The 18,092-nt window shown below is 38.9% G+C and overlaps 2 protein-coding genes across 3 annotated transcripts in view; one reads left to right on the forward strand and one right to left on the reverse strand.

Annotated features, from left to right (window-relative positions):
- Positions 1–1,213: 1,213 nt before the first annotated feature.
- Positions 1,214–12,347, reverse strand: LOC122667176 (CD2 antigen cytoplasmic tail-binding protein 2). Of its 2 annotated transcripts, XM_043863402.1 has the most exons (11): positions 12,235–12,347; positions 11,631–11,848; positions 10,218–10,345; positions 9,990–10,142; positions 6,675–6,804; positions 6,471–6,512; positions 5,284–5,604; positions 5,141–5,183; positions 4,843–4,920; positions 3,153–3,236; positions 1,214–1,501 (listed from the first exon to the last, which is right to left on the reverse strand). In XM_043863402.1, the coding sequence occupies exons 1-10, from the start codon at positions 12,306–12,308 to the stop codon at positions 3,173–3,175; spliced, it is 1,251 nt and encodes a 416-aa protein (XP_043719337.1). In that variant the 5' UTR covers positions 12,309–12,347; the 3' UTR covers positions 1,214–1,501; positions 3,153–3,172. The 2 variants fall into 2 exon arrangements, with proteins under 2 accessions (XP_043719337.1, XP_043719338.1); XM_043863403.1 differs by lacking the exon at positions 1,214–1,501 and having other exon boundaries at positions 3,025–3,236; positions 10,218–10,343; positions 11,632–11,848.
- Positions 12,348–14,580: 2,233 nt separating this feature from the next.
- LOC122667175 (asparagine synthetase [glutamine-hydrolyzing] 2-like) overlaps positions 14,581–18,092 on the forward strand; it is a 32,046-nt gene continuing 28,534 nt past the window's right edge. The window contains exon 1 of the mRNA XM_043863401.1: positions 14,581–14,605. The gene's annotated coding sequence lies outside the window, so the exon portion shown is untranslated. The remainder of the gene's footprint in view (positions 14,606–18,092) is intronic.

Genomic DNA, 18,092 nt, shown 5'->3' on the forward strand with positions numbered 1-18,092 from the left:
ACCATAACCTTATCCCGACTAAATGAGGTCGGCTACATGGATCTGAAGAGGCATGAGTTAAGGAATGGTTTGGATTGCCACCTATTAAATTTCATTTCTAAGTTTAATCATTTACCTCTCATGATTAAAACGAAGACAAGAAAAACCAATACAAATTGAAGGACCTGAAGGAGCTTGAGAAAGTTTCACCGGGTTTGGTGTGCTTTCGCTGTTTTTGTGTAATGGTGTCACATTGCTGTTCATACAGTCAAAAGGTACCTTTCTCATCTAAACGATTGTCTGAATGATGAAAGATGGCGTCCCTGCAACCTTCATTTAATTGTATCGTCTTGTTCCCAAAATAAATTTTGGAGAAAAATAACTTTTCTTCAAAATATAATGTTCCAACGTCAATAACAAAACCAATTAAACAAGGATGAATATGAAAAATGAGTTTTTATTAAATCTTTTAGAAAAAGTAAAGGGCAAGCGTAGCCAGGTGGATTAAGGTAGTGCCAAGATTTATCATACGATGGTAGGGTGTCCATGATTTAAGAACTGCCAGTCGGAACAAAAATTCCATTATTGGTTTGAATGGTATAATAAACTAGGGAACAAAGAAGGCTCCTAGGCTGCATGACACTTGCACCCAGACACAAGGCTGAAATGACCACTCCTATCTCCATATAATGAAAAATCCCAACCTTATTGGATGCCCATGAGCGCTCTCATTGGCATCCGTGCTAGTGCAAGTACCACGAAGCCTGACAGCAATCCCTCTCCCATAAAATATTTAAGTACCACCAACACATTAAAATACATTGCAAGGAGGATCTCCATATAGTTTCTCATTGCCATTGCTATATGATGACATGTTCTTAAGAATATTGATACTAGTGAGACCAGGATGGTACTCAACCATGATTGGTTATGACATCCATAGTGCATCTTACTGGGGGTAAATCCCACTGGGTGTTTTTAATGCTTGAAGTCAAATGGTTCACATAGTGGCATGGCAGCTCACTTGGCACTCATATTTGGGGCATGTAGAACATTGTTGAAACTAATAAATTTCAGTCCATGCAATGACTTGTACATGGCAAAAAAAATGAGTGAAAAAATGTCTTAGGATAAAATAATATGTTTGAAAGACTACCAACAAATTTGATGTATATAAGAACCAAAAAATGGATGTTCCGAGAGTATTAAAACAGATGGGGTTTTCAATGGTATGATGGAAATCAGAAATAGGTTCCAATGGGATGAATCATGTTGGAACAAACAATGTTTACCTTTCCAAACTTGATGGTTGGGTTCACTGACCTTTGAGAATGAAAGAGCAGATATCATATGAACAGATGGATGAGAACGATCATGCTTGTCCGGTGAGGATTTGATGGTGCAGCAGTAGGTTTGCTTACATAGAACACACTGATGATACAAAGACGGCCAAACGCTATGGCAATGGCCATTCTTGATGGTCGAGAAGCTACCGAAACACCACAGTAATGGTCACATGTCCCAATGGTAGATAAAAAGCTCAATCAATAAACATCATCTATGTAACAGAGAATATCGACAGAAGTCCAGCTTTTTGTAAGATTAAGCTGCATGATTTAATGGCAATGATAAACCAACTGGTTGCTCTGCTACTTAATATTTAGAACTACATGCTAAACTGGGGAGAAGATTTGAAAAACTGTACCTTCTTTCTACACAAAACTTTGTTGTTGATTATTCATATTTAATCTATTTGAGATTTGTTTGATGGGATTTCATTCTGGAACTTTAATATAAATATGGGCGAGGGTTTCTTCCGACACCTGTGTGCAATTTGGGGTGAATGGGAAGGGTTGCTTTCGAACCATCAAATGGAGGGTTTTTAATAGACAGAGTGGGGCCCGGTTGTTTGTGAGGGGGTATGTAAAGGAATCCGCACGACGGCATCAAGCGTTTCCTTTTCCCTATAATTATTTAATAATTTTCTTGCATTTTGCAGTCTCAAAAAAGAGAGGCAATAGCAGCACCCAAAATAAGAAAAAAGGCAATAAGAATCATGTGTCAACTAACAAATGGCATCCCAAGAGATCCATCGATAATAATTTATGCTATTCCTACAGTCAGTACTGATAGATATAATTCACATTAATCAATCATAGAAATATATAAAAGTTGATAAGTAAATAATATTTTAATTACATTTATATAATTACTAATTTAAACATATAATACTTTATTTAAAAATTTTAATTTAGGGAAGAGGTTTCCTGGTGGGCTGACCACATAAACAGTTTTGGGAGAGAACCAGTAGTGGTCAGAGTACCAGTAAGTGTGCATGGTTACACGGAAGGGTATTTGATTGAATTAGGATCTGAATTTAACATATGGCCTATTTAAACCCTCTCTTAGGTATCCAACAGTTTGGATTGGCAGAATTAGTTTCTCCCCTTCAATTAAAATTAATTAATATTGAAATCTATTATTCTAAATTGGACCTTTTAAAAAATGTTAACATTCTAAACCTCATATAATTTCAAAACATCCAAAAGACGTGCCAAAACCTAGTATCTCTAACATCCAAATTCCAAATTCAATCATCAGATTTGACAATTCAGTTCAATCCAATTCAAATTGGGCACAGCTGCGACTCTTTAATCCATTATTGGGGTAATATTACTATAATGATTTTAAAGACTATAAACTAAGTTCAATCTGGATTAAAGGAATGATTGCCTTAAAAAGGCTTTGGATCGACTTAACATAAACACAAATAAGAAATGAAAACATTTAAGGTGATCCCTCGGTGTCTCTGGTAGAGAGTAAGAGAATAGTTGAAAAAATGTGTTTTGAGATTTGATAGGCTATGTGGCATTGAATGTGCCAGTGAGGAAGAGTTTATGAAGCATACTAGATGAATTAATAGACCAAGGGGTGGGTTCAGCCGAAAATGACTTGAGAAGAAGTGGTGAGAGAAAATATGAATGGTTCGCTTAGAATCACAAGATTGCACTTCCAGATTTTTAAGTGAGCAACTATAGACTACAATAAAAAACAATCCACCATCTCGGAGAAAATAGCACTAGAAAAGACCTTGACAAGTTCTCAAGCATTACAAGTTACGACCATGTAATTATCTAAAGATCTATACAAACTCCTCACAGGTAGTAGCAAAATTTGAGATCTCACCTATATCTCAGATGGATGTGGTCTCATTCTGGATTTCATCATAAGTTCCAGTCTGTTCATTAAATGAGTACCTGCAACAGATAATTGAATAAATAAAAGGCTAAGCATAATATGGACTTCAAGGAGCAAATATGACAAATTCCATTCGTGAGAAATAAACGCAGGCAGTTAGTTCTCATGGAGCTTGGAGAGCTTCCTTCTAAAAATTAAAAAAAAAAAAATAAAAAATCAAGGGAGCTTATTGATTTAGCTAGTAACTAAACAATCACATTTCATACATGCTTAAGAAAATGGACCCAAGTATGGCACAATTTTGAAACGGGAAAATTCACTGCTAAAGAGTCTAGATGTAATAGTCATGTCCAGTGTCTAGCACTACTGAATCTCTCAACCTTAATAACAATAGTAAAAATCAATTGCAATATTACAACGTGGATCACGATGGTAGCTTCTAATACATTTATGTGTGTGAAATAGAAACTGGAGAATATCTTTCTTCCCTTGTTTTCTTTCTTAGTCCCAATTTGAAAACTAATGAGACATTCCATAAGCAAATGCAAAATCATTTTTACTTCGAAGAAACATTACATGCATGTCATGGCAAGCATTTCTGAATTAAATATAAAGCTGAGTCTCCAGAAAAGGGTGTGAAAAGAGTATCAAGTGGCGAATTCATTGCAACTAGCCACTAGATAATGGTGGGTATACAGAAAAAAGCATTATGTGATTAAGGATCAATATATTAGAAAAAAAGCCAAGGAAAAATGATTGTAGGCCCATATGGGAAATATGGATGCTGCTTGGGTCGATTCAACCACAAACTCTCCCAGTCGCTGGCTTCAATGGCAAAAGAGAAGAACACGGTTTCGTGAATAGCTAGGGTTAGTTTGATGGGTTTTATATTTTGTGAGGCAAAACCCACAAGTACCCCTCGTGACTTAAGTATCGCGACTTGTTTCTCCCCCTTTTCATAAAATTGATTCTCAAGGTGAAAAACACCAATTTGGTGTTTCTCAATCGAGGCTCAAAACTGTGCCCAGAGTCCGGTTCATTTAAAAAAAAAAAAAAAACCAGACCAATGATACCATACAGTTTTCAGCCCATTTCTGTTAAAAATGAAAAACAGAAAAATACCATATTGGTATTTTAGAACGTTGCCATACAAAGCCTTAGTAGTTGCATGTACGTGGGATTACTTATAGTACGTATGAATGGTGGATGTTGTGTAGTAGTTATCTAAATGTAATACTTCTTTTAAATATCATTATACGTAATGGAATCCCAAGAATGAAAATCCTAAATTATCTCTTCAAGTTATCTTGAGAAGAGCATTGACGACCTCCAAATTACGCCACGACGCCAGGCTTCGTCCATAAAGCCAACCCTATCTGTTCCATATTTTATCTCTTATTTATATTTTCTATTTTTTTTCCTATTTTCTCTCCAGTGTATCCGTGCACATAATATCAACAAAAGCACCTAAGCAGGAGATTCCATCCACTTGAAGCAATGAATAACAGAACAGAGCAAAAGAACTATAAAAAAGTAACATCATAATAACCACTAGGTAATGTCTAAACTTCAAAAATCTAATATTCTACCCAAAAAATTCTAAAAGTACAATACATAAGTGTCAACTGTAACCACTTTCATAGCAAAGGAAGATGCATAGCTTACCAGCTTCCGGATGTTGCACAGCAATACAGTTCAGATGTAGGGTCATAATAGTAGCCCAAACTGCTGCTGTAGTAATAACTGAAAAAAGGGGAAAGTGGATCCAGTGAGTTGAGAATCCCAGTATATTGAGATCAGAAATGCAGATCAAATCCTGAAAAATCAATCCTCGGATCCCAAGTTAAAGAAGCATGGGAAAACCCGGAAAACATACACACAAACAATTTCATTAAATGCCCAAGATTAATTACAACTAATCCCTCATCAAAGGTGAAAGGTAAAACAACACAAAATTGCTCACCCAGATGACTCATCATAGATATAATCAGTTTGCGGACCTCCACCTGTAGATTCAACAAATATAGATTATAACTAAGCAGGTGATCCGATATAGTGCCTCTTAATTCAAAATGTAGCTTCAGGAAATTACAGCTATAATCTTACTTTCTGGATCTTGGTTTAAGCTTCCTGATGCAGGTTGAGAGAATGGTTCTGGTGCACAACCAGAACCCAAACCATTCGCATCAGCAGACAGATTACAAGAACCATTCTCTTCATCTTCCGCAAACATGTCAAATGAATCAGCAGCATCGCTGGATGAAAGTTGTGCGGTAGAACCTGAGGCCATTTCAGGAAGCTGTGAGGTGGCCCTTTCAGAGTCCAGTCCATTGGAGAACATGTCCTGCCCAGTTATGGAATCAGAATTGCCATTACGAGCACTAACGGATGTACCATCCCTTGCACGAGCTAACCTCTCATATCCTTCTGAAAGGAAGATCAGAACATGTACACTGTTAATAGTGATGAAACTATCCACATCAATAAAAATAAGTGGGTATATGTGTGTGTATATATATATGCACGTAACACAATCAGATCAGTGAAGTAGAACCTAGAGGTTCTACAAGGAGGTTGTCTCCAAGGGAAGGGTTGAAATACAACAAACCCAAGGTTAAGAGAGAGAGAGAGAAATTACTGTTTTAACTATGGAAGGTATACAACAAAGGGAAAATTAGAATTTACGTAAAATTTGGGCTAGTTTTTTATGGTTGATGAAAGAATTAAGATGTGAGTTGATATTTAGGACAGTGCTTAGCGTAGAGAAATAGTGAAATAAGGGGCCCCTATGGATGTTTAAGAGTATTATGAGATGCAAGGATACTGGAACCAAAGGCAACATTTTTTTATTTTTTTTTGGGGGGGGGGGGGGGGGCATGCCCATGTGCCATTACTCATTTCAACTATGCATCCCTTAGCAGGCCTTTCCAAAAGTCCCTCTGATCCATACCCCTACCTCCAGTTTCAAAAGATATAGATCTTATCTTTCTCAGTATTTACAATTTTGGTCCATCTTAACTCCGGTCATTTAGGTGCCACTCCAGCAAAAGTGGGTCTATATTATGACATGCTGCAGATAATAACCACCAAATCCATGACAAGAAAAAGAAGATTCACATAGGATGCATCATCAGCATAACAAGTTGAAACTCAGGTTAATCAGAAGCAAACAAATATCAATAAACTAACAATACCATGTCAATATGCTTATAAAGTTCAAGCTGGAAGATTATGCCATTGTTCAGACATTTAAGGAGAAGGATGGGGGTGGGGGACAAAAGCATCACACTGACCTGCCTCTCGCTCAAAGACCTCCTTTTTTTCATGGTACACATCTGTAGAACAAAATGGAACCAATAAACCAATGTTATATGGCAATGGATTTAGAGATTGATAGAAGTTAAGAGGCAGAAAGTTATCTACTAAATGCAAGAACCAGGAAGCATGGTGGCAGCTCAATTTTCTGTTTATGCTTTTTCTGGAAAAACACACTTAACTGTAATCACCGTTCTCCAGAAGATTCATAGCGTCTTCAGTAAGTTGGTCAAACATTAGCTTTATATCTTCTGACATTCTTCCTTTCCTGTCACTAGAAGTCCCTTTCAATCTCCTTAAAGCTTGTAAAACCTAAGAGGAGATCAAAATCAACTCCCGCAACCCATAATAAAATTCAACATAAGCATATACGATACATTCTATTCCTAGGCTTATAGGCCACGATCTTCACAACCAAAGGAAACAAGAACTATTATGAGGAAACAACTAAACAGAATAAGTAATAATTAGAAGATCTAGCCATTGCATCTTGAAGATTAGAATCTTAAATCTGGTTGAAGGGCAATCAAAGGAAACAAGAATTATTATGAGATTATTATTACATCTAATAAAATTGAACGCAACCAAACAATTTGCCTTCTACTTGCCTTCTTATAAAAAAAAGGTTACAATCATTTGTATTTCTACATGATCAAATTGTTGTGCTCCCTTATAATTTGGGACCTCATTTGGGCCTTGTGCCTTGCCTACTTTCATCCTCCTTAGAGCTTCTTTTACTTAAGACACCTTAATTTTCCGTATATATCTACGACATGTGGTGTCTTGATGGGTAATGTAGTCTTTAGGAACACTATTATTCGAAGTGTCTTCATTTAGTAGGCTGTTAAAATTACCTTCCCATCTCTTTTTAATGTCCTCATTCCTTATCAGTACTTTACCATCTTCACTTTTAATACATCTAACATGGTTGAGATCTCTTCTCTTCTGTTCCCTCACTTTAGTTATCTTATGTCCTCATTCCTTATTAGTACTTTTCCATCTTCACTTTTAATACATCTAACGTGATTGAGATCTCTTCTCTTCTTTTCTCTCACTTTAGCTATCTTATAGATAGCTTTTTCCCTTCCCTTTGTGCTCAGATTGTTATAAAGATCTTCGTATTTTTTCGCCCTTGCTTTTCCCACAATCTTCTTAGCTTCATTTCTGGCAAATTTATACCTTTGTAAATCTTTTACATCCTTAGTCCTTACTCCTTTGCCAAGTCTTAAAACTAGCTTTCTTAGTCTTAATGGCTGCTTGAACCTCATCATCCCACCACCAAGTCTCTCTAGAGAAATGACATTTTCCTTTCGTATTTCTTCGCCTTGCTTTTCCAACAATCTTCTTAGCTTCATTTCTAGCAAATTTATACCTTTGTAGATCTTCTACATCCTTAGTCCTTACTCCTTTGCCAAGTCTTAAAACTAGCTTTTTAGTCTTAATGGCTGCTTGAACCTCATCATCCCACCTCCAAGTCTCTCTAGAGGAATGACATTTTCCTTTCGATTCACCTAGGACAACTTTAGCAACCTTCTTAATACAAGTAGTCATCTCCTTAATACATGTAATTATCTCATTCCACATCGTATTAGTGTCTCCCTTAAAATCCCACTTTTTTTGTTTGACCACTTCATCAGTAAATGATTTCAAAGTATCTCCTTTTAAGCTCCATAACCCTATCCTTGGCCAAATAACCTCACTTTCTCTCGTATATTCTACTTTCCAAAAAAATGATCCCAAGTATCAAGACCCTAATGCAATCTGAAAATCCAGATCATGGATTTTATATGCAAGTAGACCTAATAATTAAATTGTAACCAGATTTGAGATAGAGGAAGCAATTGTGACACTGCGTTGTTAGGGGAAGAAAAAGAGATGAGATCAATCTTTCTTGGGAAGAAGAAGAGAAGAGAAGAAAAGAAATCAGGTTTGGGATACCAATCTCATATGCATTGCTCAACAACACCAAAACTCTGAAAAAAAATCATGTTGTAATAAGATTCTTTCGTTACCAATACATACCCACAATTAGATAAAGATATTGTGGGGGACCCTAATAGGTCCTTGTTTACTGGAAGTAGAAGGTTAGAATGGGGAAATGAGGTGATCCAGACTTATTGCTGCTATCCAACAGTTTCAATGTTCCAATCGAGGGTTCATAATATAATGTAAGACTTATCTAATCTTATCAATTGTTATAAATTTTTTTTTTTTTCGAATAAATCATGAATGCTTGTAGGACTAAAGAGATCTCATTGAAAACTTACAGCAGCTTGCCAAACAAAGGCTAAGAGAAAAGAAAAACACAGGTATGACTGGCATAACATCTACGATTGGATTGAAAAAAGCGTAAGCCTCGGGCAATTTGGCAAAGAAAAAACTACTCGAGTGAAGGGTAGAATGAAAACAGATCAAAGCAAAGATATTAAGCATAACAAGAATTTCGTTCTTGGAAACTCAAATCATTTTTAATTGATGGGGTACATATATACACTCAATAAAGTTAACAAACTCAAAACACAACTCTATCTAGCTATTAAGCATTCTAATCCAACTCAAACACTTAACTACTAATCCTGTGTACTAATTTATCCCCACTTTACGGGCTTATAAATTAGACCCATTACAACAAAACTCAAAAAAATAAAAGGCGCAACATATAATATATAATATAACTACCCAAAGGTCAATTAAGCCTAACGGACTGCCACCAACACCTTATGAGCCTCCCAAGCTGGCACATAAGCCTCCATATGGGATTAATATCTAATGCAACAACTGCATCAGACCCTCTACAGTAAAATACATTTTTGCATTCACACAATCAGGTTTTTATTTCCCAATTGAGGGAAACAAACAAATCTGTCAAAGGAACCCATTCAGTGAAGGCTAGCAAACTCTGTATATGAGACATGACCCAAAGAACAGTACAAAGACTAGTGCTGCTCCTGTAGCCGAAAATTTTGATCTAGCATCACCTCTTTATTAGTTAATGCAATGCATAATAATAGTAATATAAAAAAATGTTAAATTTGGTGCTCAAAGCACTATTTGAATTGTTGTAAATCTCCGCATGACATTTCAAAAGTGAAAGAAATCTGAACTGAAAACAGAAGGAAATGTCTGACATTTTTATCCAAAACTTAACAAATGAGATATGTGTCTTCCAGCTTCTCTTAACAGACAACTCAATGCATCAATTATTTTGATAAAGATGTTCAAACTGCCAATGCAAAAATAAAAATTAGTGATTTGATAAAGAAATATAGTATCAACGAATTTAGATTGTACCAGCTTAGCCAGCTTCTTTTACATCCAAATTCCAAAATTTTAGTTTCCAGAGAGTTAAAAATTACCCTAAGATGGAGAAAATCAGGAAACACAATATTTTACATTTGATCAAGAACCAACATTGGAGATAAAAGGAATTTAACAAACAAAATTCTGAGCCTTTCTAATAGTACAACAGGAAAATGGAAATGGACCATAAAACTTACCGTTTCCCCTGATTCAAGGAGATCAGCAATACGCCTCTTAATTTTTCCAATGTCCTCAGCTGAGAGGTCATGAGTATCCTCTTCATTATTTGTTATCTCAGAACACTTATAAGCAAATTTGGTATCAACCTCAACACTATCTAGCCATGCGTCCTGCATCCATAAAGAATAACATGAGAAACAGGCATCCTCTGCAATCAAAAGATTATAGATGAGCTGATGTGATACCTTAGTTTCCTTATCATTGACATATTCAACAAAGTTTCCATCAGCATCAAAATAGCCTTCTTCCCTCTCGTGCTTCAGATTAAAAGGTTCTATTTGAATCCCATCGTCATCAAAATTAGCATTTTCCTGCCAACATTAATCCCTCAGTAATGGCTACAGCTTAACTTCAAGCTGTTGTTGATACTTGATCCACTAAATAGGCAATTATATATATATACATATATATATATATATATATATATATATATTAATTGGCAATTCATATTTCCCATAAACATTCTTCTCCAGGAAATCACTAAAAACAAAATGGGATTAAAAGTTTCTACACTCTGACCAAAAAGACAAATGTTCAAGACACAAGCTAGCCATGGATAAGCAGCTTGTGGGTGTGGAGTCAGCATTAGACAAGTCAAATATGCCAACAGATTCCGACCAAAAAAACAGTGCCAACAGACTAGTCAAAACAAAATAAAGAAGTAAATCAGGGCAAGATGAAAAACAATGTGTTACTTCTGTAGGTCATATCGGCCCTTCTTGGTAAAGTTTCATTTCTTTTAACCAACAAAACTGGCAACGAGAAGCTCTCTGGAATTTATCAACAAGCAAATTCTCTGAAGAAAGTAAAAACATAACCATTTCTAAGCTGTAGAGAGGCTTAACCTTGACTAAAACATGTGACCATCACTCAAGCTTGCACCTCTCACTATTTTAGCCATAAACCTGTTTCCATATATCAAGACTGAGCTTGAAGCAGATGTCTATGCCCTTACCACTAAGAACACGCCCCTTGCCTCAAAGTGTTTGGTGTTATAATACATACCTTACAAGTTTTAGGAAGGTTCCTGTCATCATAAAGCAGTCTGAGATGACATAAAACTGACATCTCAGGAGAAAAGGGTGGGGGGAGAGAATGTACTAGGTGTCCCAATAATTTACGAATAAGGCAGACATGTTTTCTATGACATTACATGTAATGTCTCATAATTTTAAGATGTCTCCAATATTATATTCAATTTCCAAATGCTTTAGAAGTTTAACATTGTTTAGTAGAGTTTTTAATCAGTATCTAAAAGCCTTTTCCCCAACGAGGTCCCAATGGTTTCTTTCATTCTTGAAAGCCCATCTTGTACATTAGCAATGAACTTGAGACAGTTTGCTACGGAAGTACAGAACTAATTTAATTGAGGCTAGCAATTGGTTGAATTATGGTTCCCAGAGGGGAGAAATTGCATCTTATGGTGTGATCACTTCTGTAAGGTAGACGGACACAAATAGATGCAACAAACTTGTTTTGGAATGTTCAGGGCTTCAGGCTATGCTCAAATAACAGAACAGAATTTAAGAAGCAAATAAAACATTCTAGAGAGCAAAGAAATATCCAAGGACAATAGAAAGGGGGAAAAGGAGGAGTAACCTCATAATGCACTTCCGCAGCCAATACATCAGTAAAGCCCGCAGAGCCTTCTTCGCTAAAAAGTTCAGCAGTTATCTGATTCCGCCGCTTTGCGCGTTCCTTGGCAGCAAGCCGAGCAGTTTTCCCCTCGCCAGGAACTTCCTCATCTTTGCTCACGTTTGCAACTTCATCTCCGACCTTCACCTTCTTACCCTTGGGGAACCTAACTTTCTTTTGCCTGTCAAGTCAAATATTACAAGCTAAGCAGATACAAACCAAAGAAACAAACCCAAAAGGGCGTTTGGATTTGGCGGAGGGAGAAGAAAATAGCCATAAATGCACTTCAGACAAAATGAAAAATCAGGCAATCCGGAACGGAGACATTAATTTGTCTCGGCGAATCCGTTTGCTGAGAATGAACGCGAGAAACAGGTTATTAAATTAGGGGTTAAAACTTAAAATATAACAGTTATAGATCGAAATTCCTCTAAATAAAAAACCCTAGAAACCATACGAAAACACGAATGAGGTGAAGTTCGATAATATCTGATGTGCAAATGGAAGAACACCAAAAAGGGGGGTGGGGGAGGGAGTTCCCATTTGCAGAGATGGAGGAAAAATTACATGGGCTGTTTGTTCGGCTCGTCGTCATCTGAAAGAGGTCGCTTCAGGTGAGCACGAGACGCTGTTTCCTCCATGGAAGTGTATCCGACCAATTTGCCCACCAACAACTCGGTAAATTGTACTGAACATTCACTAGGGTAATCTGACTCCAGTCGGTACTCAGAGAACGGAGACCAGGACGTGGAGCATATGTTGGGAATGGTATCAATCGGTGCGGTTCTGGTTATTCGGTTCAATTGCGATACGTTTTATTTTTTGAAAAAGTGAAATCAACATCGAACCAGATAATAATCAAACAAAATCAAAATCGTTTTACATATGATCTAGTTTTACTAATTTCTATTCGGTTTTCGTTATCTAATTTATAACCGGTTTACATGCAGTTTGTATAGTGTTGAACACTTGGACTGTTGGTTTTGAGAAATAGTAATAAAGAAAATCTCAGTTTGCAAGGTCTTTATATTCTTGTGTTCCCCCATTCTTTTTCAATCTCCCTTACTCATCAAAGTCCCATTTCACCCGTCCTCTTTTCTTTCTATTCTTGTTTTTTTTTTTTATTTCTTCACTCTGACATGATAAACAAACTATTTCTTCTAATAGAAAATAGGGTTTTGTTAATCCATTTTAACGTTAACCCAAGAAATTTTACTTATGTTTCAAGTATGATGCAATAATTATTGTTTATTAAATTAATTATATATTATTAATTAATCCAATTGATGTTTTTGCTAGTATTCGAGTTAAAGGTATCGGCTTTTAATCATTTTTTTTGGTTTCTTATTCGATTTAAAACTGCAGTTTTTGTGGAGCAAATAAAAACCAAACCGAAAAAGAACCTATAAAATCAAAATCGAAACATTTTTTTGCAGTTATTATCCCCAAAAAAAAATTTAAAAAATTCTATTGTACGGTTCGTTCTATCATAAATGATCGGTTCCGGTTCCATTATGACACCCTTATATGGGACCCAAACTCTTTAATCGGTCCCACCAAAATATCCACAATTCCATAAGGACGGTCAACCAAGCAAAAACGGATAAACGTAAACATGATTAATAGTGTCAAACGCTATGTGACAAAGGGAAAAATGATATGATCCACCCAAAGGAGTTTTTTATATATATAAAATTACTTACAAAAGGTTACAAACGAAAGAATTTCTTCTCATTGGCATCATCCCCTACTAATTTGGAGAGTGCTTCTGGAGGCTATCTATACACAAGTGAAGTTCCTGACACGAGTGGAGAAACCCAACCAGGAAATCAGCACATGAGTTGACCTCGCGAACCTGATACATAATACTCACATTGTCGAAGAGATGTTCTCAAGTCCAAAATATCATCAACTAAACTCTAAGAGTACCACGGGATCCGAACATGGCCCTTGATTATCTGCACTGCTACCAACAAATCAGATCTGATCTGTACACTGTCAAGGTTTAGGGAACGAGCCTTCGCAAGACCACACCTAACCCTAGTTAATAAGTACGCGTATTATATGCGTACCTGAATGTTTAGATGAAAAATACTTTCGTCCTCGCACTTTACCATATTTTTACAAAAAAAGGCATTTTTAAACAACCGCGTATTATACTCGTATAGTTCGGGTATCATACGGTATTATACTTTTTAACCCTAATATTTAAAATTAAAAAAAAAACCCAAAGAGAAACGATATTTCACTTTCCCTTTCTCCATTATGCGATTTGCGTCGAACCCTAGCCGCTGCCCCCCCATCGGCGATCGTCAAAGTCTAGACGATGACGGCAATGGCAACGGCTATGCTTCTCAATCTTGAAGGCCTCACGGACCTCACGGTTCTCTTCTATTCGGTTGTGAAGAAGAAAACCAATGTAGGCAAGGAGGAGATGTAGAGACCAGAGACAAGCAAAATACTGAAATGTTCAGACCTTAGAGAGAGAACCTTACAAAGGTGCAAGCGCAGCGAATGATCATTAGTTCCAGGTAACAGAAGCTAGTAAAGCTGCTGTTCTTTTGGTGAACAAGATAAGAGATTAATGGCTGTTTGATCACCAAAGGAGCATAGTTCGGTTTCGGTTGAAAATTGAAGATGATCGTTTGGTTGGTTAGAGAAGACATGAAAGATTTCAGTAGACGAAGATGATGGGTCAGTGAAAGAGAAAAGGGGTTCGGATAGTGACTGCAAATCGACATCGGAGGTGACGATATCAGAGCTTGAATTACGAAAGAAAGAACCATCTAAAAGAAAAAGATCAGAGGACATTGAGAAACAGAGACGAAGATTGAAAATGGAGGATCAAGAGCGGAAGATAAAGGAGATGTTAGATTTAATTTTGCTTTCTTTCTTCCCCCCACTGAACAGAGAGAGAGAGAGAGAGAGAGAGAGAGAAGGGAGTTATTTTATTGAGGGTTTGCGCAAAGGTGAGACTTTTGAGAGGAAGAAGAAGACAAGGAAAAGGAAGCTTCAGGCTCAGGGCTAGTGTGAGTGTCGATTGACCCAGAGTTTCTAGTGAAGTCTTAAATCTCCAATTTGACACCAAAACACTCTTCTTCTTCAATGCCCGAGTTCGAATATTGAGGGATCAGCACTGGGTAATGGCCCTTTATTGCAGTTTTTCTTTACCCAATGGCTAATATATGCTATGTTTGTTTGTATATATGAAAATGTTGAAATATATTTCACTAAATCAAATGTGAAGAGTACAGAGATATACACCATAGCTTACCATGGCCTCCTGGCCGGGTATGAGTGTATGACATGGGATGAGATCAAACAAACAACAAAGAGATTATGTTCTGCTAATTTCACAAAAATTGAATGCTAGTATGGATGTCATTTTCTGGAGAAACATTATTCATGAATCATGTCAATTAACTAAATATCTAATTCACTCATGTTACATAATGAATATATGCCCCTTTTTTTAAAAGTATTATTGCCGTCTATGTCATATTAAACACGTATTAAACTCGTATCATATTATTATCGTATGCGTTTTATTAAGCCGGATTTTTGAAAAGTATTATTACCGTCTAGTCTATTTAATTACTGTACGTATCTGTTCCCATTCAATTGCCGTTCCCGAACTTACTAACTAAGCACCTAATTGCCAACAATTCTGCATAGACTATATCCCTTCCATTTGAGGCACCAACAATTGCAAATAATGCCTTCCCCCTATCGTTTTGCCCAATAGCACCATATCGGCATAGGCCTCCTCGAAAAGATTTGTCGCAATTGATTGCAACCCATCCAAAAAGTGGTGGCGGCCATCTATAAATGATATTGATGAGTCATAGAATCCCCATTCGACAAAGAGTGACACATGGACGGTTTGAGAATGAACCCGAGGGCCGAGCCGAGCACAAATGGTGCAGTGCCGAACCGAGTCGACCAAACTAAGTTGAACTCGAGGATCGAACCGACCCGGCCGAACGAGCCAAGGGACTCCAAATCGAGCACCAGGGGTGAGCATCGCAGTCGTCGAGCACACCAAGCATGGTCGAAAGGGCAATCGTCATTAAGCACGAATGCCTAGTCAAGCCCCAGTCCAGTCCGAGGACCGAGCAGAGCCAAACAGTGCGGCATGAAACCAACCTCCGAAGGAGAAGGCCATCACCTTGATCACCAACACGGCCGAGCATTGTGGTCGAGCACTAGGCCCACCGAGCTCTGAGCCGAGCCCTCCCTAATCGGCCATACGACCAAGGACTGCCTAAGGAGAGTGTCGAGCTGAGCACCATGGCCGAACACTCACTCCACTGAGCTCTGAGCCGAGCCCTCCCTAATCGGCCATACGGCCGAGGACCACCTAGCCGAGCCTTGAGGACCGAGCTGTGCTGTTTAGTGCCGCACCAAACCGGTCATGTGGGGAAAGGGCACCACCTCAATCCCCCACTTGGTCGAGCACCGCGATCGAACATTTAGCCCTCCGAGAATTGGGCCGTGCACCCTGTGCGTGGCGCTAAATTGAGCACCGACAAAGAGGGTAATCTCCCCCATCTCCAACTTGGTCGGGCTCCGTGACCGAGCATCAGGCCTGCCGAGCCCTGAGCCGAGCTCACACACGTGTCTAGGGGCAACTCCCACACCACATATGCCGATCACGAGGCCGATCCCTGAGGACACGATCGCCCGACGTCGAGCACTGAGGCCACGGCCACCCAAGGCCGAGCACTGAGGCCAAGACCGCCCAAGGCCGAGCACAGAGGCCACGGCTGTCCGAGGATGAGCACCGAGGCCATGGCCGCCCGAGGCCAATCACCACGGTGGTCGAACACTAGCCCTGCTGAGCCATGAGCCGAGCCCATCCAGGTCAGCCACAGGCCGAGCACGAGGCCTGGCCGAGCACATATATGCCTGGAGGCAGCTCCCACGCCAATTGTGCCGAGCACCCGCACCGCGGGGTGCCACCCAAATCAGCCATCGACTCCAACCGACCTCACCGCTGTCAGCCGAGACCGAGGCCGACCACTGTGGTCGAGCTCGGAGGCTGACCATGGAGGCCGAGCCCTCCACAAAAGCCATCGTAACAGCTCACCGGGAATTACGGAGCCACGTCAGCACAATCCAATAATCGCGAGATAAGAATTGAGCCACAATCCTATCGCGATACAGAATCACACTTAGATATAGACTCTTACCTTAACGGGAGTCCGACCCCAAAAATGACTCTCCACTCCGCTCAACGGGGTAGAGCCTTCCAAGAGAAGAACTCCTACCATACTAGGACTCCTCTAACTACCTCATCTCCCTCTATAAATACTCAGGTATGGAGCTCAAACGCTCATCTCACTTTTTACTAGTTGTTACGCTGTTGCACTGGAGACCTGACTTGTGCGTCGGAGAGTCCTAGGTCGGAGTCACACCGACTCTCTTGCGCTCACTCGATTTTTTACAGGCTCATCCGTGGGCGAACCGGGCGACGGAGGTTTTCACACGCAACAGATATGATCCCATGATTGATTTATGTGTCTCTCTCTTTTCAAATTCAATTTATTTTTTTCTTTATTGGGCTTCCAAAAATGGCCAAAGTTTGACACCAACTAGATCGGATAATTTGGCCTGAATCGAATCTTTATCAATTTGGTTTTTGGTTTGGGTTGAAGTATAATGTAACTAGTAGACATTGAAATCAGTTGGATTAAGTGATTGACCGAATGCATTGATTGAAACCGAAAGCTAGTTCGAATCCAAAATAAAAAAAAGGACTTTTTTTTGGAACAAGAGGTATCCGGCCTACGGCCAATTAAATCCCTCAGGGCTCGTATATGATCCCACAACACCACGAACCGTGAGCTATTGGGGGCCCCTTGTGTTTGAACCAATTACAAAACAACTCCTATTATTTGAACATTTACATAGACCTCCCTGGTTATTATGGGGCTTACAAGTAGACCCTAGAAGTGAGCGTGGTGAGCCTAAGCTTGCCAAAGCCCGTCTCGACAGGGCTTGGGCTGGGCTTTTTTGGTTGCGGGCGAGACCAACCTGGCCCGACCCTATATATATATATAAATATACAAATATATATAATAATATCATATATACAATTAAAAAAAGGGGAGAGGGAGGGGGGTAGCCCGACATTGCCTACCTTTGAAATGACAAAAATAGGGGCTTCGAAAGTCAATCAGGGGCAACTCAGTCCTTGATCCAATCGGTGTCAATCAAGGTCGGGTTGGGCTTGGGTTGAGCTAAGGAGACCTAGGGTTGGATTGAGGTTTTTTAAAACCCAGCCCAGCTCGGTTGCACACTCAGTTACATTGATGGGTCCTCATTAATTTGTCTAATCAAATGGTAAAAGGTTATGGAATATTCCCATGTGGTAAAAGGTGGCACACATGGCCTCGGCTGTGCCGTCGGATGTGCACCGCCGT

This window comes from Telopea speciosissima, chromosome 7 (assembly GCF_018873765.1).
Source record: "Telopea speciosissima isolate NSW1024214 ecotype Mountain lineage chromosome 7, Tspe_v1, whole genome shotgun sequence".
NCBI classification, from domain to species: domain Eukaryota; kingdom Viridiplantae; phylum Streptophyta; class Magnoliopsida; order Proteales; family Proteaceae; genus Telopea; species Telopea speciosissima.